The 24,568-nt window shown below is 44.3% G+C and overlaps 1 protein-coding gene across 1 annotated transcript; it reads right to left on the bottom strand.

Annotated features, from left to right (window-relative positions):
- Window positions 1–3,507: 3,507 nt before the first annotated feature.
- On the bottom strand, window positions 3,508–18,426 carry LOC139255864 (probable G-protein coupled receptor 139). The gene is made up of 4 exons (XM_070874036.1): window positions 18,357–18,426; window positions 17,014–17,902; window positions 7,465–7,574; window positions 3,508–3,578 (listed from the first exon to the last, which is right to left on the bottom strand). Exons 1-4 carry the CDS (start codon window positions 18,424–18,426, stop codon window positions 3,508–3,510), a joined length of 1,140 nt encoding a protein of 379 aa, XP_070730137.1.
- Window positions 18,427–24,568: the final 6,142 nt, after the last annotated feature.

Raw genomic sequence — 24,568 nt, 5'->3', positions numbered from 1 at the left:
GAGTGCGCTATCATTCGTCTTCCGACAATTGGTATCCCGGGGTGACCGATTAAAGGGCGAGGGGGTGGAACTGAACACGACGGACCATGGAGAGGGTGATGACCGGGCGGTGCCGGAGCAGGCGAAGAGGCTGCATGATGCCCGGTACCGAGCACTGACTCTCACCAACTTCCTCATCGGGTTCCTCCTCCCATTCCTGGTGATCACCGCCAGCTGCACCATCATCGGGCTGCGGCTGAGGCAGGACCGCTTGGGCGCCCAGCAGCAGCAAGCCCTTCAGGTTCAAGGCCGCCGTCATCATGGCCTTCCTCCTGTGCTGGGCGCCCTACAATATCTGCTCTATCCTCGCCCTGCTGCTCCACCCACACGACGAAGACTGGCTCATGGCGCTGATGGTGGGCGTCCCATTAAGCCGCAGCCTGGCCTGCATCAACAGCTGCATCAACCCCTGCCTCTACATCTTTATGTGTCAGGACTTCAGGGACTTGCTCAAGAAGTCGTTTCAACGGGTTGACAATCAGGGGGAAACAATACAAACTCAGTTGCAGGAGGTTTAGTTGGGATTTGAGGGGACACTTGTCACACAGAGGGTGTTTGAGGTTTGAAACTCACTGCCAGAAAGGGTGGCAGAGGCAGAAACCCTCATAGTTTTTAAAAAGTACTGGGATATATCAGCCAAAGCTTCAGTGCTGCTAAACTGCAGCGTATGTAAGACTACAGCATTTATGGGGGCTCATTTTCAGCTAATAACTGCATGAACATTGCTCCAAGATGGCTGAAAACATGGGTTGACCAAATTATTAGTGACGCAAAAGTATTTGCAAATTCAAAAGGTATTAAAGGAACGGGGATTAAAGGGGAAGTTGAAACTGACACTTAACGTTGTCAGTGTTTGTGTCCAGAGAAAAATAAAATAACATCGGATATAATTGACTGAAAGAAGCTTGAATGTTGAAATGCCAGTTTGCATGGAAAATGTGCATTTGTCGCAAGACTAACTAAAGTGAATATTTAGGGAGATGATGAATTTGTTGCTTGCTCGAAAGCCTGTCTGTAGAAAAGAGAGTGTCTATATGTTTGTCTCAGCTCCACCCACCTTTATGGATATAGAGCTGAAATCCGTTTAACCGTTTGTAATCTTGTTCTGTATTTCAGACAATTGCTTATTCTGATAAGTTGGTTAATTGAATTATGTATGTATACACATGCATTATTTTAGAGAGGTACTTGAGCCATGTTTTTGGTTATGAACTGATTTCGCACCTCCAGTTCATTATCCATTACTGGGTTCAATATTGTCCAGGTTGTACGAATGCCTTTGATCAATAATGGTAACGAAATCGTGTACCCACAAATGAATTAGATCTTAGGTTAAAAATGCAAGTGCAGAGCTATTTTGAATATAATTCATGCAAATAAATACAAGTTGTTGTTGCAATGAAATACACAGAAGACCATTTGTTCTGCAAATTATAAGATTCGGCCTTGAAGTTAGCTGCTATGGTGTCTGCTAAGAAAAACTCTCCAGCCAGGGGAAATATCCTCCCTGCAGCCACCCTGTCATGTCCTGTAAGCATTCTGTATGTTTCAATGAGATCACCTCTCAGTTTTCTAAACTCTAGAGTGTACAGAATACTCGAGAGCATTCTACACAATCTCTTAATGTAAGACAGCATTCTCATCCGAGGAATCAGTCTAGTGAACGTACGTTGTACCACCTCCAAGTCAAGTATATCCTTCCTTAGATAAGGAGACCAAAACTTTGCACAGTACTCCAGGTGTGGTATCACCAAGGTCCGATACAATTCTACCAAGACGTCTTTACTCATATACTCCAACCCACTTGCAATAAAGGACAATATGCCATTTGCCTTCCTACTTGCTTGCTGTACCCGCATGCTAGCTGTCTGTGTATTTTTGCACAAGAACACTCAAATCTGTCTGAACACCAATATTTAAATGTTTCTCACCTTTTAAAAAATATTTTGTTTTTCTATCCTTTCTACCAAAGTTAATAACCTCACATTTGCCCTCATTATACTCCATCTGCCACCTTACTACCGCTCACTCAGTCTTTCTGTATCCCTTTGCAGACATTTTGTCTTCTCCTCACAGCTGACTGTCCCACCACGTTTTGTATCGTCTGCAAACTTGGATACATTGCACTCGGTCCCTTCACCTAGGTCATTAATATAGATTGTAAATAGCCGAGGCCCCAGCACTGATCCTGCAGCACCCCCACTAGCTGCAGCCTGCTGACGTTAAATATACGTGTAAGGTGCGCATCTTGATTAGTGGAACGAGCCTGACAAGAACCTGCGGAATATTGCTGAGGGAAAGCCCCCATCGTGGGCAATTGATCGACATCTGAGGGCGCTGCGCATTTACCAACTAGCTCAGACTCTGTGCCAAGTCAGGCAGTTGGTACCGGTATACCCGGTGAGGCACGAATGCCTTCTACCAGAACAGCGTGACTTTATGTTATTACCCAATCATGCCTGAGAAAATAACCTCAAATCTTTTGTTCCGAGTACAGAAGGTAGGATTACGTCAGGGAGAACATTTCGTCAGATACTATGAAGCCCCGTAGTATGTGACGTGGGTAGATGGGACAACATGGGTAGCCCCAGGCCTAACAATATGTGCTGAAGTTCGGGGACACGTTCACTTGTCCCATCGATGTGGCAAAACATGCAGCCCAAGCGTGCGGGTTTAAGTGGGATGTGATAGCATGGACCGATACCATGAAGGTAATTGCGGGACAGCATTTTCCCCGTAAGATCTGCATATAGAGGGAAGGGTGAGTATTGTGTCACCACCATACAATGACAATAACAGTATAGTGCCAACCTGAATTGTCCCAGCGGGATGGGAACATGTACTTTACCCCAGCCCAAACTGTAAGGCTTGGGGCATGGGTTTCGTTATGCATTTATCAGCAGAGGCAAGTAGATATTGCTGTGGAAAATGCATTAAAGAAGCAACTTCACCAGAACATGGTGCGATTTGAATTTGGCATCCCAGCTCCACCGGAACACTTGGCAAAGTTAATGAAACGTGTTAAACAGTTCCAAAGCCATTATTATGGACTAGAAAAACCGTGAAGTATGTCAAGACATGTTTAAGATTGCTGATGATACATCCTGGCTGGACATTGTATCGAACAGTGAAAATCTTCCGTGGATAGGATTGTCTCACATGTGTTGGTCGCTGTACAGCCAGGGATTGTGTTGCATTGTCTGATAATATCCTGCCGTGTTAACAGGAGACACCAGCAGCAGGAGTGTATAACGTTGATTCAGGAAATACAGACGAAAGGAGAGGATACTGAACTGAAGTAAAAGTTACTGGGACTCGAAAAGTTCGAGTCCATTTACCTCTGGTTGGATCTGTTAGACCACAGCATTCTTTTGTCTCATTTTCTGACAATAACTGTGCTTGCAAACTGCTCAAAGTTGGCAAAAACCTAGGATGACCATTTGTAAAGACGCAGAAGGCATTACGAATTCAAAAGGCTTTCTCCAGGGTTTTAACAGCTCGCAGCTGCAAAAAGACATTGCCTGGGAACAGTAATCGAGCTGCAACAAGGAGATACGAGAATGAAACTCACATTCATTGTGAAAAACTTTCGCTGTGAATTAAATCTGGACAATTATGTACACGGTGGGCAGTCATTCTGAAAAAAACAGATACAATGGCTGTGACACATGAGGGCAGCACTGCAATCCAGCGATTGGTAACCTGGTCAGTTACCAAGAGAATCAAGGGGTTAATTTCCAATCTCTAAGCAGGGTTGGAGTTAACTCTCAGGTGTGAGTGTGTCTGCTTTGCAAGCACTTACGTAATCGGCAATGTTTAACTGTTAGGAAATATTTTAATGGGATAGGTCGCTGCAGCTTAATAATGAGAAATTATTGTGTATTTGATGCTATCGTGATTGCTTGTATCTCTTTTGGTTAACCAAATAAAGATAACCCCAGTCGAGGGGTGGGTGACATACACCCGGAGTCTGTTTTGTTATTGTCTCACAAGTCCAGCTCTGTAAAGTGTAGGGAAAAGACATAAACGTTACAGGCTAAAATCTGTCTTAATTAACGTAAGTCTTACACAGACACACAAACTAACAACACACAGGCACAGAAACACAACACACAAAAGAACATCTTCGGATCAGGTGTCCACCATTTGACCACTCGAGCCGGCTCCGCCATCAATCAGATCATAGCTGATCTGATCTTGGCCTCAACTCCACGAAGCTGCCTGCTCCCCATACTCTCTGACTCCCCTATCATTCAAGAATCTGTCTATCTCCACCATATATATATTCACTGACCCACCCTCCACAGCTCTCTGGGGAAGAGAATTCGACAGATTCACAAGTCTCTCAGAGAAGAAATTCTTACCCATCTCCGTTTTAAATGGGCGCCCCTTTATTCTGAAAATATGCCCCTACTTCTCGATTCCCCCACAAGGGGAATAATCCTCTCTGCATGTACACTGTCAAGTCTCCTCGGAATCTTATACATTTCAATAAAATCACCTCTCATTTTGCAAAGCTCCAATATATGCCCAACCTGCTGAATGTTTCTTCATAAGACAACCCCATCATTTCAGGAATCAACCTCATGAACCTTCACTGAACTGCCTCCAATGCAAGTATATCCCTCCTTAAATAAAAATATCAAATCTGGACGCTGTACTCCAGGTGTGGCCTCACCAATATCCTGCAGAGTTGTCGCGGGACTTGGCTGCCTTTATACGCTATCCCCTTTGCAATAAAGGTGAACACTACGAGGACTGGACGTACTACATACAGCTCATCTTCTCAGGCAGTACCTCGGGGTAGAGGATGACTTGCTTCCACAAACACGAGTTCTCAGGTGACTGATGAGCCCAATGCGGGACCCACATTCTCTGTCACAGGCGGTGTCTGGGGCAGACAGTGGTTGGAGGGATCGGTGGATGGAGTCCTTGGCTTGTCATGCGCTCATTCCGCTGTTTGCGCTTGGCATCCGGTGCTCCCGTGAAAGAAACTCGAGGCATTCAGCACCTTCTCGGATGCTCCTCCTCCACTTTGAGTGGATTTGGGTCAGGGATACCCAAGAGCCGTTGGTGATGTTACATATATTCAAGGAGGTTTTGAGGGTGTCCTAGAAGAGTTTCCTCTGCCCTCCTGGGGCTCGCTTGCCGTGACGCAGCTCGGAGTAGAGTGCCTGTTTCGGAGTCTAGCATCGAGCATGCAGATGATGTGGCCCGCCCAGTGGAGTTGATCGAGTGTGGTAAGCACCTTGATACTGAGGATGTTGGCCTGAGAGAGAACGCTGACGTTGGTGCACCTATCCTCCCAGGGACTTTGCAGGATTTTGTGGAGGCAGCGTTGGTGGTACTTCTCCCGTGCTTTGAAGTGCCGACTGTATATTGTCCATGTTTCTCAGGCATATAGGAGGGTGGGTATCTATTGTGTATGGAGAAAGAGTCAGATTGAACACGGTGAGCTCAAAGTAAAGTCTGACCGTAGTATTTTATTGCAAGTCTCCAGAGTGCCTCTCCAACCTGTGAAGCCTTCTTAAATACCTGTGCTCCCAAGGGTTTATGGGATCCCTTGGGACTCCAGGGAATGAGCCCTCTGGTGGCTGTACAGAGTAAATACAAGTCCACATGTATAATAACATTCCTCCCCAAAGTCAATAGTGTAACTATTTACAATCTGAGTCGATCTGGGGCCCTTCTTGTCCTGGTTGATCGTCTCAGTGTGAAAGCTGGTGTTGTTCAGTCATTTGTTGGGCCCTCGCTGGGCTGCTGTGCAGCTGGCCTTGCTGGGGTGCCTGGTATGTTGGGCCCTGCAGGGCTGCTGTGAATGATTGGTTCTGCTTTGTGGTCAACCATAGTGTCGGTTGCCACTCGTGTGTGTGTTGGGGGATCCAAAAAGGTAGGGTCCAATGTGGCTTGCTCAGGGTAGTCCATGAATCTGATTTTGATTTGGTCCAAGTGTTTCCGGTGAATTAATCCATTTGTAAGTTTGACCCGAAACACCCTGCTCTCCTCTTTGGCCACGACAGTGCCGGGAAGCCACTTGGGACCTTGTCCATAATTTAATACAATTATCTCACATTTATTCCACTTGGAGTACGCATCTACAACCACAAGGAACATTTTACCCAAGAATAGGCCTGCATAGTTGACTTGGACCCGAAGCTACGGTTTGGAGAGCCTAGACCATTAACTTAGCGGTGCCTCATGGGTACATTACTGAACTGCAAGCATGTATTACATCTGTGAACGCAGGACTCCAAGTCCGCATCGATGCCGCACCTCCACACGTGGCATCTGGCTTTTGCATTCATCATTACAATGCCTGGGTGGGTATTGTGAAGGCTATTGATGAAAGTGTCTCTGCCCTTCTTGGGGACCTTACTCGATTTCCCCACAGAAGGCAGTCTGCCAGTACAGACATTTCATCTTTGCGCTGCTGGAACGGATTTAACTCTTCCTGCATTTCCACTGGGACACTGGACCAGCTCCCGTGAACCACACAGCTTTTGACTGGAGATAATAAGGGGTCCTGGTTTGTCCAGGTTTTGATCTGCCGGGCAGTGATGGGTGATTTCTCACTCTCAAATGCTTCCATAACCATGGCTAGATTTGCGGACGGTGCCATTTCCACCTCCGTCGTGGGCAATGGCAGCCTACTGAGAGCATAGGCGTAGTTTTCTGTGCTTGGCCTGTGGCGGAAGGCTTAGTTGTATGCGGACAACGTGAGCGCCTATTTTTGGATGCGGGTCGATGCTTTGGTATTTATCCCTTTACTCTCGGAAAACAAGGATATGAGTGGCTTATGGTCAGTTTCCAATATGAATTTTAGCCCAAACAGATATTGATGCATTTTATTTACCCTATAAACACACGCTAACACTTCTTTTTCAATCATGCTTTTAGTTCTCTCGGCCTTAGACAGACACCTGGATGCATAAGCAACCGGTTGCAGTTTCCCAAAATCATTAGCTAGTTGCAATACACACCGGACGCCATATGACGACATATCACATGCTAATACCAAACGCTTACATGGATCATACAACACAAGCAATTTGTTTGAGCATAACAATTTTCTCGCTTTTACAAAGGCATTTTCTTGGCTTTTGCCCCAAGCCCATTCGCCCCCTTTTCCTAGAAAGACATGTAGTGATGCTAGCAGGGTGCTGAGACCCGGTAAGAAGTTAACAAAGTAGTTCAAGAGTCCCAGAAACGACCGCAGCTCCGTCACGTTCTGTGGCCTCAGTGCATTCTCGATTGCCTACCTCTTCGCGTTGGTGGGCCTGAGGCCATCCACCTCAATCCTCCTTCGCAGGAACTCCACTTCAAGCGCCAGGAAAATGCACTTCGAGCGTTTTAACCTGAGCTCCACGCGTTTGAGTCGAATAAGAACCTCCTCCAGGTTCTGCAGATGCTCGACTGTGTTCTGACCGGTGAACAAGATGTCATCCTGGAAGACCACGGTGTCTGGGACCGACTTCAGTAAACCTTCCATGCTTCTCTTGAGTATCGCCGCCACTGATCGGATTGAAAACGGGTATCTGTTATAAACAAAAAGACCTTTGTGCGTGTTGATGCAGGTGAGGACCTTCGATGATTCCTCCAGTTCCTGCGTCATGCAGGCTGAGGTCAGATCCAGCTTCGTGAACGTCTTTCCTCCCACCAGCGTTGCAAAGATTTCATCGGCTTTTGGTAGTGGATGTTGGTCCCGCAGGGAGAAACGATTGATAGTTACATTGTAATCGCCACAGATTCTGACTGTGCCATCTCCCTTGAGGACTGGGACAATAGGACTGGCCCACTCGCTGAACTCGATCGGTGAAATGATGCCCTCTCGTTGCAGCTGGTCTAGTTCAATCTCTATCCTTTCTCTCATCATGTAGAGTACTGCTTTCGCCTTGTGATGGATTGGGCGCACCCCCGGGATAAGGTGCATCTGCACTTTTGTTCCTTGGAAATTCCCGATGCCTGGTTCGAACAGTGAAGGAAATATGTTTCAAACCTGGGCACAGGAAGTGTCGCTAGCAGGCGATAGCGGTCGGACGTCGTTCCACTTCCAGCGTATTTTTCCCAGTCAGCTCCTGCCGAGCAGCATGGGACCATTGCCCGCTACCACCCAGAGTGGGAGCTTGTGCACCGCTCCATCATAAGAGACTTTTATGGTAGCACTGTTGATTACAGGAATCAGTTCTTTCGTGTAAGTTCTTAGTCTTGTGCAAACTGGAGTTAAGACTGGCCTTGAGACCTTGTTGCACGACAACCTTTCAAAAGTATTTTTGCCCATGATGGACTGGCTCGCACCCATGTCCAGCTGCATTGACAGTGGGAGTTTATTTCGTTCAACATTCAGCATTATCGGGGGACAATTCGTGGTGAATGTGTTCACCCCATGCAACTCTGCCTCTGAGGCCCTGGTTCATCGTGATCCTCCGTGGATCTGTCCTCCTCTGCAACATGGTCTTTTTCAGGTTTCAGAGGCTTAGCAGCTCGCCTGCACACTGGTTGGAAGTGTTCGATTGTTCCACAGCACTTGTAAATGTATCCTTTGAATCGGCATGAATGGAAACGCTGATCATCCCCACAGCGCCAACAAGGTGTTAATGGCCTTGATTCATCACTCTTGATGGTGGACTCTGAGACATTTGCGGACGTGTAGCTGCAGGTATGTGTGACCTATCCTGTACGTTACGATTCGAAAACAACATCACTTTGTTCACAGTACTTGTAGCAGCACTTGTGTGCTGACTGATTTGCTTAGTTCTGCCACTAGTGGCAATGAACGGCTGGGCTATCACTATGGCCTTACTCAAGGTTGGTGTCTCTGCAGTCAAAAGCTTGCGAAGTATGCTTTCGTGGCCAATGCCAAGTCCTAAAAAGTCTTTGCGATTGTGCTACAAATGTCCTTCAAATTCGCAAAGTCTTGCAAGGCCTGTCAGCTCGGCGATATAGCTCGCCATTTCCTGGTCATCAGACCTTTTGAGGTGTGGAGCCGGTGCCTCGCCAATAGAACGCTTTCGTTCCGGTTCAAATGCTCTTGGCCCAGTGTGTACAAATCATCGTCCAATTTCTCCATGGGTTTTGCTGGAGTGAGCAGATTCTTCATGAGGCCATACGTTGGTGCCCCACAGACAGTGAGGAGGATCGCTCTACGTTTGTCAGTGCTCTCTTCCCCATCTAGCTCGTTGGCCACGAAGTATTGGTTGAGTCGCTCCACAAAAGTTTCGCAATCATCTCCCTCCAAAAATTTCTCCAGGATGCCCACTATTCTTTGCAACTTTGGGTTCGCTATCTGTATCTCATCGCCAGTTGTAGTGTATGGAGGAAGAGTCAGACTGAACACTGTGAGCTCAAATTAAAGTGTGATCTTAGTCTTTGGTTGCAGGTCTGCAGAGTGCCTCTCAAACCTGTGAAGCCTTCTGAAATACCTGTGCTCCCAAGGGATTATGGGACCCCTCGGAACTCCAGGGAATGCGCCCTCTGGTGGCTGTAAAAGTAAATACAAGTCAATATATACAACAGTATCACTGCAGCCCTGTCGACAATGAGATTAATGTCGGGCCTGAGATCACACTTCAACTAAACACATCTACTTCGAAACAGGATATACGTCACAGAAACATGCCATTCGGTTCAACCAGTCCATGCTGGCGTTTAGTAAGCACGTACAGCAAGTGATCAGGAAGGCCAATGGAATATTGGCTTTTATTGCAAAGGGGATGGAGTATAAAAGCAGGTATGTCTTGCTACAATTATACAAGGTATTGCTGCGGCCACACCTGGAATACTGCATGTAGTTTTGTTTTCCATATTTACGAAAGGATATACTTGCTATGGAGGCAGTTCAGCGAACGTTCACTCGGTTGATTCCGGAGATGAGTGGGTAAACTTATGAGGAATGGTTGAGTAGATTGGGCCTTTACTCATTGGAATTCAGAAAAAATGAGAGGTGACCTTATCAAAATGTATAAGATTATGAGGGGGCTTGATATAGTGGAGGCAGAGAGGATGTTTCCACTGATGGGGGAGACGAGACCGAGAGGGCATGGTCTTAGAATAAGGGGCCGACTATTTAAAACTGAGACGAGAACAAATTTCTTCTCTCAGAGGGTTGTAAATCTGTGGAATTCGCTGCCTCAGAGAGCTGTGGAAGGCGGGATATTGAATAAGTTTAAGACAGAGATAGACCATTTCTAAAACGATAAGGAAATAAAGGGTTATGGGGAGTGGGTTATAGATTCCTGCCCTGGGGTTCTTTGGTGGCACAGTGTAGAGGGAGCTTTACTCTGCATCTGACCCCGTGCTGAACCTGTCCTGGGAGTGTTTGATAGGGACAGTGTAGAGGGAGCTTTACTCTGTATCTAACCCCGTGCTGTACCTGCCCTGGGAGTGTTTGATGGGACAATGTAGAGGGAGCTTGACTCTGTATCTAACCCCGTGCTGAACCTGCTGTGGGAGTGTTTGATAGGGACACAGTAGAGGGAGGTTTACTCAGTATCTAACCCCGTGCTGTACCTGCCCTGGGAGTGTTTGTTGGGACAATATAGAGGGAGCTTAACTCTGTATCAAACCCCGTGCTGTACCTGCCCTGGGATTGTATGATGGGACAGTGTAGAGGGAGCTTTACTCTGTATCTAACTCATGCAGGTATCATGTATCAGTTTGCCAATGACGCAATGGATATTGCCAGGTCAGGCATGCAAATATAAGCCACAGCAGAAGGATTTTGATCAGACGATGGGAATAGGTTACATAAATCTAAGGAGCCATAATATGTATTTGTTTCTATTTTAATACATACTTTTATATACTTCCTAGCTGTGGTGCATAAAGAGTTGGGTGGATTATTTGCATCTTCTCGATGTGCTATATTGATGTACGAGGTGTCTAAAGTGTTAATGGAATTTGTATATCTTCTCAGAGTACTGTAGAAAATGTAATTACATGGGTGACATATAAAAGAGTGGACTGAAGTTCGATGGGAGAAATCTTTTGTTTCCCACGCAGGCTTGATTCGGGTTGTTCTGGCCAATTGTTGCTGCTGGTGTCCCGGGTGCTCGAACTTCATTTGGTTTTCGTGATTATCCCCCCAAATTATCCGGTTACGCTGGGGATCTATCAGTACCCCTATCTCACTTAAGATATGGATGCCCAGTATGCTGCCTTCTGTGTTCTGACAGTAACAAAACCGAGTAGGTAACATTAATTCCTGTACTTCTAATAACACCATCTCATTTAGGGTTGCTTTCTGATAACCCACACCCACACCTTGGATGTTTACAGTCCTGCGGGTCCGGGGAAAATCTAAGTTGGTTGTGGAAACCGACGCTCCATTTTGATGATATCCTCATTAAAGGGTGTCTCAGGTCGGGGCGGTGGTGGCAGTGGTAGCAGTGATGCTGGTACCTGTCTGAGCATGTCCATCAGCTCTTCCCTGGTTAATGATGTTCCCTTCTTTGCCTGTTGTGGGCCTTGCCTCCCTGCGCCTCCTCCCTGACTCCAGCAATCTTTGGCCAAATGTCCAAGTTTACCACAATTGTGACATTTCCCTTGAGAATTTCCGTAACCTCTTCTTTTCTGTGGACAATTCCTACTGAAGTGGCCTCCCTTATTACAGTTAAAACATATCAGGGAAGCTGCGTGGGGGTGTATCTCCTCCTCCTTCGTCTCTGCTGCAACCGCTGTTGCTGCTATTTTTGCTATTTTCTCCTTTTGTTCTAACTTTAACTCCTCTCCATGTTCTGCCCATTCCAAAGTTTCATCGTAATTATCTACTATCATAAATCCTAACATAATTATCTTTGGATGTGCATCGCCCAGTCCGTCTTTAAACATTTTCAAGAATGCTGCACATTTTTGTCAGTGTCATCAACCCCAGAGTGGTCTTTGTATTCAATCCATTATCGTTCCCTGTACTCCCCTAACATTTCGCCTGCCTTTTGAATCACATTCATATTCTACTCTAATCTTTTCTCAGAATTCTGTATTTCTACTATTTTGACTTCGGTGTTGGTAACTTATTCAAAAGAATTTGTCTCTGCTGTGGGCTGAGATCCCTCCTGTGTGGTATTTTCGGCTGCTCTACGTCCATTGGTGGGAATGGTGGGGAAGCTGATATGTAGCCATTATCATGTGCTGCGGGCCGCTCTAGTGCACACTCGTTATCCCTGTCTGGTTGACTGTTAGTTTGAGGTTGTGGACCATGAGGTACATTGGCTCTATTACCACAGGTGATGGTGTTACAGCTGTGTATTGCACTATCCGTCGGCTCCTGTCTTACATAGAAACATAGAAACATAGAAAATAGTTGCAGGAGTAGGCCAATCGGCCCTTCGAGCCCGCACCGCCATTCAATGAGTTCATAGAAACAGTGAAACATGGAAAATAGGTGCAGGAGTAGGCCATTCGGCCCTTCTAGCCTGCACCGCCATTCAATGAGTTCATGGCTGAACATCTCTTCCAGCTTATTTATCTTAAATTCTGTCTCTTGAATTTGTTTTGTTTGAGTATCTGTGCTCTGTAGCAGGTGAGTATTATTGCATAGGCATTCTCTGGACTCTGGGGTGGTACCAGCAGATTGGAAAGCAGCGAATGTAACACCTCTGTTTAAAAAAGGGGACAGACAAAAGGCAGGTAACTATAGGCCAGTTAGTTTAACATCTGTAGTGGGGAAAATGCTTGAAACTATCATTAAAGAAGAAATAGCGGAACATCTAGATAGGAACAGTGCAATCAAGCAGACGCAGCATAGATTCATGAAGGAGAAATCATGTTTATCTAATTTACTGGAATTCTTTAGGGAAATAATGAGCATGGTGGATAGAGGTGTACCGATGGATGTGGTGTATTTAGATTTCCTAAAGGCATTCGATAAGGTGCCACACAAAAGGTTACTGCAGAATATAGAGGTACGCGGAGTCAGAGGAAATGTTTGAGGGTGGATAGAGAATTGGCTGGCGAACAGAAAGCAGAGAGTCGCGATAAATGGGTCCTTTTCGGGGTGGAAATCGGTGGTTAGTGGTGTGCCACAGGGATCGGTGCTGGGACCACAACTGTTTACAATATACATAGATGACCTGGAAGAGGGGACAGAGTGTAGTGTAACAAAATTTGTAGATGACACAAATATTCGTGGGAAAGCGGGTTGTGTAGAGGACACAGAGAGGCTGCAACGAGATTTGGATAGGTTAAGCGAATGGGCTAAGGTTTGGCAGATGGAATACAATGTCGGAAAGTGTGAGGTCATCCACCTTGGGAAAAAAAAAACAGTAAAAGGGAATATTATTTGAATGGGGAGAAATTACAACATGCTGAGGTACAGAGGGACCTGGGGGTCCTTGTGCATGAATCCCAAAAATTTAGTTTGCAGGTGCAGCAGGTAATCAGGAAGGCGAATGGAATGTTGGCCTTCATTGCGAGAGGGATGGAGTACAAAAGCAATGAGGTCCTGCTGCAACTTTATCGGGTATTGGTAAGGCCGCACCTGGTGTACTGCGTGCAGGTTTGGTTAACTTACTTAAGAAAAGATATACTGGCTTTGGAGGGGGTACAGAGACGATTAACTAGGCTGATTCCGGAGAACAGGGGGTTACCTTATGAAGATAGATTGAGTAGACTGGGTCTTTACTCGTTGGAGTTCAGAAGGATGAGGGGTGATCTTATAGAAACATTTAAAATAATGAAAGGGATTGACAAGATAGAGGCGGAGAGATTGTTTCCACTGCTCAGGGAGACTAGAACTAGGGGGCACAGCCTCAAAATTCGGGGAAGCCAATTTAAAACCGAGTTGAGAAGGAATTTCTTCTCCCAGGGGGTTGTGAATCTGTGGAATTCTCTGCCCAAGGAAGCAGTTGAGGCTAGCTCATTGAATGTTTTCAAGTCACAGATCGATAGATTTTTAACCAATAAGGGAATTAAGGGTTATGGGGAGCGGGCAGGTAAGTGGAGCTGAGTCCACGGCCGGATCAGCCATGATCTTGTTGAATGGCAGAGCAGGCTCGACGGGCTAGATGGCCTACTCCTGTTCCTAATTCTTATGGTCTTATGTTCTTCGTTTTATTTTTGTTCTAAAAATCCCACCATTTCCTCCATCTGTCAAGTGAGTCTTTCTTTTATGAAGAAATCCAAATTAATAATGTCCAGTATAAAACAGCTGTCAATGGAAAGGTTTAACTCCTTTAGAGGTTTGTAAGAAGGCCGGACGTCATTATGTGACTTCGCATAATCATGACAAATTTTTCCCAAGTCTTTGTGCTTTCAAAACTGGCTTAGGAATTGGAACTCTATTAAAACAGCAGAAATCATTAGTAATGTTGTCATAATAAAACCTTCTCATTGGGAAGGACAGCATTTTAGATTAATCTCCAATTTGTCTAAACTTCCAATTTTAATACATGCCAAAGATTTTTTCACTGATTTAAAACAAGACCACACATTTTTAATAGCTATTTTGTTGACTGAAATCCAATTTTACCACAAGCTATATGCAATCCAGCATTTCATTTTTACGGTCCCATTCACTGAGCAAATCTTGTGTTTTATTTCTCTCTGCACAAAATCTAAACTTCTGTGCCGGTTCCAGCTTTTTTAAGAATTCTCTAATTCCCAGTTTTTTCCTTCCTTTGCGGAGTTCGCATAAATTAGGTTTTTTTGCCCTTTTGAATCCAAATATAATAATTTATCTTTTTTGATGATCTTCCTCCATTCCATAGTTAAACATCTTTGTGTCTCTTTCTCGGCACAATACTTCTGTGTCGGGTTTACCTCGTAAGTTTTTAAATATAAACCAATATTTTTTTCACACCTAATTTCATCTCCTTTCTTCCAATTAGGTTTTGTATTTTGATGATTTCCACCAGTCCATTTTTCGAAAGGTCTCTGTTTCTCTTTCTAGCAGCTGCAGCTTTCAAGGTTGCATTTTTATCTTTTAATATAAATACGTTGTCCTTTTTAAATTCAACGTGTTTATCCAGCAATTTTCTTTTATTAATTTTCCATTTTTCTCAGCTAGCATTGTATCCCATTGGCCAGTTTTCCTAGGATCCTGGGGTTCCACCCCACTCTTTAGGTTGTATTCCGTCTTCTTTGCACTGCACACGATCAATACTGGCGTCTCAGTGTTATTACCGTGTCACGCTTCGGGACATACACCTTAATTTTCCTCTAACGATCGCTGGGGTCCTCTTCCCCCTTCTTTTTCAGGCAATAAAGCTATCCCGCCCTTGGTTTTCATCCTTCCGTGATTCGCTGTAACTTGTTCAACAGATTTCCCCTTCTATTTCTTTATACGGATTACCTCCTTCCCCATCATGCAACAGCTGCAGGGGTTACAAAACATACTCACTGCCATTCAGCTGTCACATCATCCATGTCAGAGGGTCTGCATCCTGTTCGTGACGCCAAATGTAGGGGTTAAAAAGGAGGCTTCTCTCCTTCAAGGTGGACTAACTGATATAGTTAATCGACACCTACCCTTCTGTTGGGGAAAAAGGAGGCTTCGCTCCCTCAAGGTGGACTAACTGATGTAGTTAATCGATACCTCGCCCTTCTCCTGTTGTATATCGACCACGGAAGTGAACACACGAAATCCCAGGTTCAATCAGCTTTTATTACGAACAATTGCAAGGGAAGGTTCAGTCGTGGAACCTCCGAAATACAAGAATTTTCAAGCATAATTTATACAGGTTTTGGAGAGGAGCTATCCTCCTCAAAATCATCGATAGGTCTACTGTTATCAGCGAAGTGACAAGAGTCGACAAATTTGTCGGCTCTGAGTGGTACATGCAAATGTGCATCTCTCATCATTGTTTTGTTCCATTTTGCCCTCTACACCAGTCTATCCGAGGCCGAGGATGGTTTACTGGCTTCTTAATCTCTTCCTCAGGGACTTTTAAACAAAACAACTGACTTCGGCTGTTTAAGTGTTACTAAGGTTAAGCTACAGTTTAATTCGTATGTGTGCTATGCCTGCATAAGGAAGTTTTAACAACATAGGCAATTATATGTTCACTACCTTCAGCATAATTCTGACCCCCTATTTGCAACATTACAATTTATCCCTCGCAGCTAACAATGCCACACCATTGTTTTTTTGCCTCTCCTTCCTAAATATGGAACATCCTTGGATATTCAGTTCCCAACCCTGGTCAACCTGCAACAATGTTTCCATAATTGCAACGAAATCGTATCCGTTTACATCCGATTACTTGCATCAATTGATAGTTAAAAAAATTATGAAAGTCATTATTTTAACATTCATTTCGTGTATCTGAGGAGAGACCTTGACACAGAATGTCAATAATATTACTCATCAGGACTTTATCGACAGCACAATACAAGAGCCAGCTCCATCTTTGTGCTGAGTCAGAGACAGCAGTCGGTGCACAATCGACAATTTCAGTCAGTATCTGGGACACAAGAGGTGAAAGGTCACATCGATGAACCGAGTTCCAACTGTTTTCTCCACTGATCACGTGACAAAAGCCTGCTCTACTTGTCAATGAGGAATGGTGTCCAATAGAGAGATCCGCGCCTGTATTATTCACACCAAACTTACAGGAAAATTACCAATATCGGCGATCACAAGAGCTTTGATGATTTTAGCAGAGAATTAAACTTTATTGATGATTTTAAAGTGCGACGCCTGATCCCTTTATCTGCAGTGTATGGTGGATTCCTGTCTTGTCCAGATGTCCGGCTCCACTGCTGAACTCATCATTGTTATCCTTGATCCCTGAACGTGACTGTGCTTCATTTGCAGGAATAGATTATGTTTACTCAGCGAAACAAGTGCGAAAAACTAAAGCAATGCATAAATCAAACACATGCTACAAAATGGCTGAAAGGTTCACACAAGATCTCACCAATTTTTCAATCACCAGAGAAAACGGATGTTCTAGGGTGGAAATAGATGTAAAATTGAGCTTTAGTGACGAGGAAGCTTTCTTTAGAATTGAATCGTTTTACTGTCTTTTTCTAACCAACCTCAGAATGAATGTCCAGGGAGATTTCACCACTGTCTTCAGCTCTTCTCTGAATTTCCTCTGGGTCGCTGCATAAATACACGGGTTTTGAAAGCAACTCAAAAACTTTAACATTGTTCCTGTTTCAGTGGCGATATATCCAGGGTCTGTGCGGTCACCTCGGTAATCATTGATGCCTGCCAACCTGGTAGTTACCAAACTCACGGCAACAGTCAGCCACAACAATATAAAACAGCCTGATATAGCGAAGAGTAAAATTATGGATTTCTTTCGGTTTTCCATCTCTAAATCACTCTGCGTCTCACTCCTGTGGCCCCTGAGTCCACTGCGGGTTCGACTGGCCACTAAAATACGTCTGCCTGTCAAACAATTTAACAAGGCAATTAATGTAAAGGGATACCAAATGCCCCAGGCGCTGTGAAACCAGATGTATGCCGCACCTGAAGGTGAGGAAACAAATGCTACACTTGTCACGCAGCCCCAATGTACCTTGTTAATTATTTGATGAGGTTCAAATGCAAGAAAAACAGGGATGTTCTTTAAAAAGATGAGGACTGTGAAAGCTGTTATAACCATGGCCGCAGTTCTCTCGGTGCAATACTTTGTTTTAAACTTCTGGCAGCAGATAACCACAAATCGGTCAAATGTGAAGGAAACGGTGAACCAAACAGACAAATCAAGGTTGACAGCAGCCATGTATAAAATGAGCTTACACACGGGAGTGTGGGACAGGAATGAAAGTGGAAAGCGATTACTGAAAATATGGTACAGTATTACATTGACGATCATGACCAGTAGATCCACGGATGCCATGGCGATCATGTAGACAGAGATACACTTGGAAAGGCCACAGTTCCTTCGGGATAAAATAACAATTGTCACCAAGTTCGCTGTAAGAAAAAAAGAGCAGAGAAATAATGTTGGAGTGTCTGATTGAAATATAGAAATATAGATGGAAATATCTGGTGAGAGCATTTTACTCCATTCGGTGTTACAGTTTGCACAGACCTGTGTGGAATATGATTAGTAATGGACCTCTAACCTTCAAAAACAACTCACATACTTTACTGAGCTGCTGCAGTGCTCACTGTGCACGGGGCATCAAGGCAATCCAGAAATAAGGCAAAATCCTTGCACTGCAGCTTCAGAGAATATTGTAACTTCATTAATGATATCAGCTTAAGGGGAAAGCAGAAAGTGTGGACGGGCGCTTCAGTGAGATTGTTCCAGTCTCTACTGACCCTGTAATGCTGCCATCTAGAAAACACGTTATCTTATCCAACATGTGGGAAGAACAGGAGTCAGTTCACACAGATCAACAACAAACAGGTTAATATGACTCACCTGGTACACCGATGACTGCGAGAATCGGGTAATAAATCGCTTTTATCTGTAGCATCGTTAGTTGGCCCATTTCCGTGACAGTGAATGTATTCGTTTGGAACTGAAATATTCTGATAGGCACACGTCTGAGGCAATGGAAGGGAACATATATTTATCCACATGTCAATCCACCAGAGAGTCAATCAGGTTAACTCATCATTAGCATTATTTGCAATCATTTAACAAATAGACTGAGGTAAATTGTTTTCGTCTGATTCATCAGATTAATGAAATAATTGAAAGTGTTAGCGAGAATTTTCTAAAAAGCGTGCTCAAATAAAATCTTCATTACAATTAGAATGTGCAATCTCACAGTACAGCTGCTGAGCCTATTACTACAGGAGCAATGATGGCAGCTCCCCTAGCCCTGCATGGCCTGCCCCTATCCTTGACTCAGTCTGATTGGTCAAACCCATCCATAACAGCTGGTGAGCCACATCGTGCACAATTGGTTGTGAGCACAGTCGTAGGGCATTGAAGGTAGCCACATTCCTCTGGTAGTTGTTGTAAACCTTCACTTACATTTGAGGTGAGAGTGCTTCTCTTGTAACTGTGGATGACCCACACTTAAAATCGTGGTGATCTTACATCTCTGATACTATTCATACCACTACATTTCCAATGGAGGAGAAAGTGCCACTGCTGTTCCAGTTGTATACTGCACTTATACTCGAGGTAATCTTGCTCCTCTGGCACCAGCGATAACGCTGAACTCAGTCAGGTGCTGGACGTGAATGTCCTGATCGAGTGGTTTCCTGCACTTACACCACGGTGCTCAAGCTTGTTGTGCACCATTGGTACAGCGACAGTTGCTCTCGATGTGACCGTCTTCCACCCATAGCAGCAATACCAACACAATTACACTGGCACTGACAGTGCGCTTCTGATATTAGTGTTAAACTATAATTATATTCGAGCTGACAGTGCTCTGCTGGTATAGAATCATAGAATCATGCAAGTTTGCAGCATGAAAGGAGACCTTTTCTGCCTAACATGTCAGCCTGGCCATCAAAGAGCTATCCAGCCTACACAATTTTACAGTTCTTGATCCGTACGCCTTCATATCTACCTTATCCACCTGAACTGCTAATTTCAGGGCTCTGTTTACATGTATTTCATGGTCCCTTTTTTCCTCTACACTTTGCAGTGTCCAACCATTTAATGTGTATTCCATTTCCTGTTTAAACCACGCCAAATGCATTACCTCACACTTCTACGTATTAATTCCATTTGCCTCTGTTCTGCCCACCTAACCAGTTCATTGATATCTTACTGGAGTCTACAGCGTTCTTCTTCATTATCATCGACACAGCTGACTTTTAGTAACATCTGAAAATGTCTTAATCATACCGCGTATATTCAAGTCTAAACCGTTGATATACCACATAGAGCAATGGATCTAATACTGGGCCCTGCGGATCACCACTGGTAAAAGAATTTCAGTCACAAATTGGCCAAATACCAAACAACCATTACACTTTGATTCTCAACCAATTTTGGATCCAACTTCCCACTTTTCCTGGATCCCAAGGGTTTTTACTTTCCTGACCAGTGTGTCATGAGTGACCTTTTCAAAGGCCTTGCTAAAATATATATTAACTGCATCAAACCTATTAATGGCATTGACCTTCCGAGTTACCTCCAAGTTAGTCAGACACGACCTTCCCTTAACAAATCCATGCTGACTGTCCTTGATTAATCCATATCTTTCAAATGAACATTTATCTGTCAATCAGATTTTTTCCAATAATTTTCCCGCCACCGATGTTAGGCTGACTGCCTGTAATTATTCGGTCTATCGCTTTCTCCCTCTTTAAACAAATGTTCCACGTTAGCTATCATCCACACCTGTAGCCAGAGAGGATTGGAAAATAAAGAACAGAGCCACTGTTATTTCCTCTTTTGCATCTCTTAACAGCATAGATACGGCTCATCCGGGCCTGGGGTTTTATCGACTTTCAAAGCTGCTCAACCCCTTACTACTTCCTCGCTTTAGCGGCATTAGTGTTACCCCTACAATTACAATAGAGGTGGCAATGCTTCTCCTGCAATAGTGATAAACCTATACTTATATTAGAGCTGAACACGTTACTCTGGGTGTAGTGGTACACCTACACTATGCTAGAGATGAACAAGCTTTTCCTGTACTACTGCTAATTCTGTACTTATATTGGAGGTGAACATGCTGCTCCGGGTCTAGTGACACATTACATTTATACTAGGTGTGAAAGTACTCCTTTGGTACGAGTGGTAGCACTGCACTTACACCAGAGATGAACGTGTTCTTCTGGTACTAATGTCACACGTACAGTTACACTCGAAGTGAAAGTGCTCTTCTGATATAGGTGGCAGCGTACATTTGCACTAAAACTGACCGTCCTCCTCCAGTTGTACCAGTACTCCTACACTGATACTAGTGGTGAAGGTTATCGTCAGGCTCAAGTGTATCCCTACATTTGCACTGGTGGTGCTACTGCTTCTAAGGTACTAGTTCTACTCTACATTTGCATGAGATATGAACATGGTCCTCCAGTACTAGGATGCCTACAGTAATATAAGACGTGGAAATGTCCTTCTGCTGCTAAACCTGATTCTATTCATATTCGAGACCCCACTTGTGTTGGACTGATGGAGGCCCATCTACTGCACTGCAGGCGAAGACTCTTATTTTGCCGCACTAGAGTTATACATTTGCTGGGACAGAAATACTGCAAAGTTTTTCAGCACCAGTGGTGTACGTGCCGGGGGAATACAAGTAAGTATACAAGAACATAATAAATCATGAGGGTTCTGGATAGAGTAGATATGAAGGCCATATTTCATTTATCAAATAACCATGTGACATAGATTTTAAGTAAATGGTAGATGGATTAGATGGATAGATGAGGAGAACCTTTTCCACCCATAGTGTGGAATGGGCCTCGAACCAATGCGTGAAAGGGTGGAGGAGGCAAAAACCCGAATCGCATTTTAAAAAGTAACTGGATTAGCACTTGAAGTGGAATAACCAGCAACGCTTTGGACCAAGAGCTGGAAAGTCGGAATAGGAAGGATGGCTCCATTGCGGTTGGCACTGACACGATGAGTCGAATGGTTCCCATAATACCCAAACATCTATGGGTTTCTTTCTTGGGAATAGTCAACTACTGAGCATTGACAGTGATTTGGGTTAGAAAATTCAAAAGATTCACAATCCTTTGATTTGAAGAAATGCCTCCTCACCTCAGTCCTAAATGGCTGCCGCCTTATTCTGAAATTCTAGACTCCCCAGCCAGGATACATATCGTCCCAGCATCTACCATCTCCGTCCCTTAAGAAATGTTTTCTTTTCAATGAGATCACTTCAAATTCTTTGAAACTCTAGAGAGTATAGGCCTAGACTACTCAACTTCACCTCAGAGGAAAATCCCCTCATCCAAGCAATCTGTCCAGTGAAACTTCACTGCACTCCCACTAAGAGAGGTAAAGGTTATGCAGGCAGATAGGGAATGGGCGACCAGCAGGAAGAACAGGGGAAGGAAGTTAATGCAGGGGGCTCCTGCAGCCATCTCCCTCCAAAACAGATATTACGTTTTGAATATTGTTGGGAAAGCTAGCTCATCAGTGGAATGCAGCAGCAGCCAAGCTGATGGCACCATGGGTGGCGCTGTTGCACAGGAGGGCAGTTAAAAGAGTGGGATAGCTATAGCGATAGGGTATTCTATTGTAAGGGGAATAGATAGACCTTTCTGCGGCCACAAACGAGACTCCAGTATGGTATGTTGCCTCCCTAGTGCAAGGGGCAAGGATGTCTCGGAGCTGCTGCAGGGCGTTCTGGAAGCGGAGGGTGAAGAGGCAGCTGTCGTGGTGTATATAGGTACCAACGATATCGGGAAAAACGGGATAGGGTGCGACAAGCTGAATCTAGGAAGCTAGGAGTTAAATTGAAAAGTAAAACCTCCAAGGTAGTAATCTCAGGACTGCTACAAGTGCCACATGCTAGTCAGAGTAAGAATAGCAGGATAGTTCAGAAGAATACATGGCTTGAGGCATGGTGCAAGGGATTCAAATTCTTGGGACATTGGAACCGATTCTGGGGGAGGTGGGATCAATACAAACTGGACGATCTGCAACTGGGCAGCACCAGAATCAATGTCCGAGGTGGAGTGTTTCCTAGTGCTGTTTGGGAGGGTTTAAACTAATATGGCAGGGGGATTGGAATCTATACAGTGAGGCAGAGGGAAGTAAAGACGGGGACGAAGCAAAAGATAGAAAGGAGAAAAACAAGAGTTGAGGGCAGAGAAATCAAGGGCAAAAATCAAAAATGGCCACATTACAACATAATTCTAAAAGGACAAAAAGAGTTAAAAACAAGCCTGAAGGCTCTCGGTCTCAATGTGAGGAGCATTCGTAAAAAGGTGGATGAATTAACTTCGCAGATAACTGTAAACGGATATGATGTAATTGGGATTATGGAGTCATAGCTCCAGGGTAACAAAGGCTGGGAACTCAACATCCAGGGGTATTCCATATTCAGGAAGGATAGACAGGACGGAAAAGGAGGTGGGGTAGAGTTACTGGTTAAAGAGGAGATAAACGCAATAGTAAGGAATGACATAAGCTTTGATGATGTGAAATCTGTATGGGTAGAGCTGCGAAACTTCAAAAAGCAGAAAATATTAGTGGGAGTTGTGTACAGACCATCAAACAGTAGTAAGGAGGTTGGGGAATACAATCCAATAGGAAATTAGGGACGCGTGCAATAAGGGTATAGCAGTTATCATGGGTAACCTTAATCTATATATAGAGTGGCCTAACTAAATTGGTAGCAGTCCTGAGGAGGAGGATTTCCTGGAGTGTATATGGTATGGTTTCCAGACCAATATGTCTCGGAACCAACTAGAGAGCAGGCCATCCTAGAGTGGGTCTTGTGTAATGATAGAGGTTGAATTAGCAATCTGGTTCTGCGAGGCCCCTTGGGGAAGAGTGACCATAATATGGTAGAAATCTTCATTCAGATGGAGTGTGACACATTTAATTCAGAGACTAGAGTCTTGCACTTAAAGAAAGGTAACTTTGATGGTATGAGACGTGAATTGACTAAGATAGACTGGCGACTGGATTTAGATATAGTCCTTACTACTAGGGGGATCAAGGGGTATGGCGAGAAAGCAGGAATGCAGTACTGAAGTTGCATGCTCAGCTATGAACTCATTGAATGGCGGTGCAGGCTCGAAGGGCCGAATGGCCTACTGCTGCACCTATTTTCTATGTTTCGATGTTAAAGGGCTGACGGTAGATAGGCAATGGCAGATATTTAACGATCACATGGATGAACTACAACAGTTGGACATCCCTGTCTGGCGTATCACTGAAAAGGGAAAGGTGGCTCAACCATGGCTAACAAGAGAAATTATGTTAAATCCTAGGAAGAGTCATATAAATTGGCCAGAAAAAGCAACAAACCTGAGGACTGGGAGAAATTTAGAACGCAGCAGATGAGGACTAATTGGTTAATTAGGAGGCGGAAAATAGAGGGGTAAGAGAGTAAGTTTGCAGGGAACATAAAAACCGACTGCAAAAGCTTCTATAGATGCATGAAGAGAAAAAGATTAGTGAAGACTAATGCAGGTCCATTGCAATCAGAATGAGGTGAATTCATAATGGAGAAGATGGAAATGGCAGACCAATTGAACAAATACTTTGGTTCTGTCTTTATAATGGAAGACACGAATAACCCCCCGAAAATAATAGGGGACTGAGGATCTAGCGAGAAGGAGGAACTGAAGGAAATCGTTATTAGTCAGGAAATTGTGTAAGGGAAATTGAGGGGATTGAGGGCCAATAAATCCCCTCAGTCTGATAGTGTGCATCCCAGATTACTTAAGGAACTGGCCCTAGAAATTATGGATGCATTGGTGATCATTTTCCAAAATTCGATAGACACTGGATCAGTTCCTATGGATTGGAGCGTAGCTAATGTAACCCCACTTTTTAAAAAAGGAGGGAGAGAGAAAACCGAATTATGGACCAGTTAGCCTCACATCGGTAGTGGGGAAAGTTTTGGAATCAATTATTAAAGATATAATAGCAGTGCATTTGGAAAGCAGTGACAGGACCGGTCCAAGTCAGCATGGATTTATGAAAGGGAAATCCTGCTTGACATATCTTCTAGAATTTTTTGAGGATGTAAC

The sequence above is a fragment of the Pristiophorus japonicus genome, unplaced genomic scaffold (assembly GCF_044704955.1).
Source record: "Pristiophorus japonicus isolate sPriJap1 unplaced genomic scaffold, sPriJap1.hap1 HAP1_SCAFFOLD_652, whole genome shotgun sequence".
NCBI lineage: Eukaryota > Metazoa > Chordata > Chondrichthyes > Pristiophoridae > Pristiophorus > Pristiophorus japonicus.
Note: the sequence above shows the minus strand (reverse complement) of the source record. Positions and strands in the feature narration are given on the sequence as shown.

Excerpts from the sequence above, each read along its gene's own strand:
- LOC139255864 (XM_070874036.1), bottom strand. The coding sequence starts at position 18,426 with ATGGGCCAACTAACGATGCTACAGATAAAAGCGATTTATTACCCGATT. Across the intron at positions 17,903-18,356 it reads CGCAGTCATCGGTGTACCAG|CGAACTTGGTGACAATTGTT; the intron begins GTGAGTCATATT and ends TTTTTCTTACAG. Across the intron at positions 3,579-7,464 it reads GGATGACATCTTGTTCACCG|CTCGATTACTGTTCCCAGGC; the intron begins GTCAGAACACAG and ends TCCTTGTTGCAG.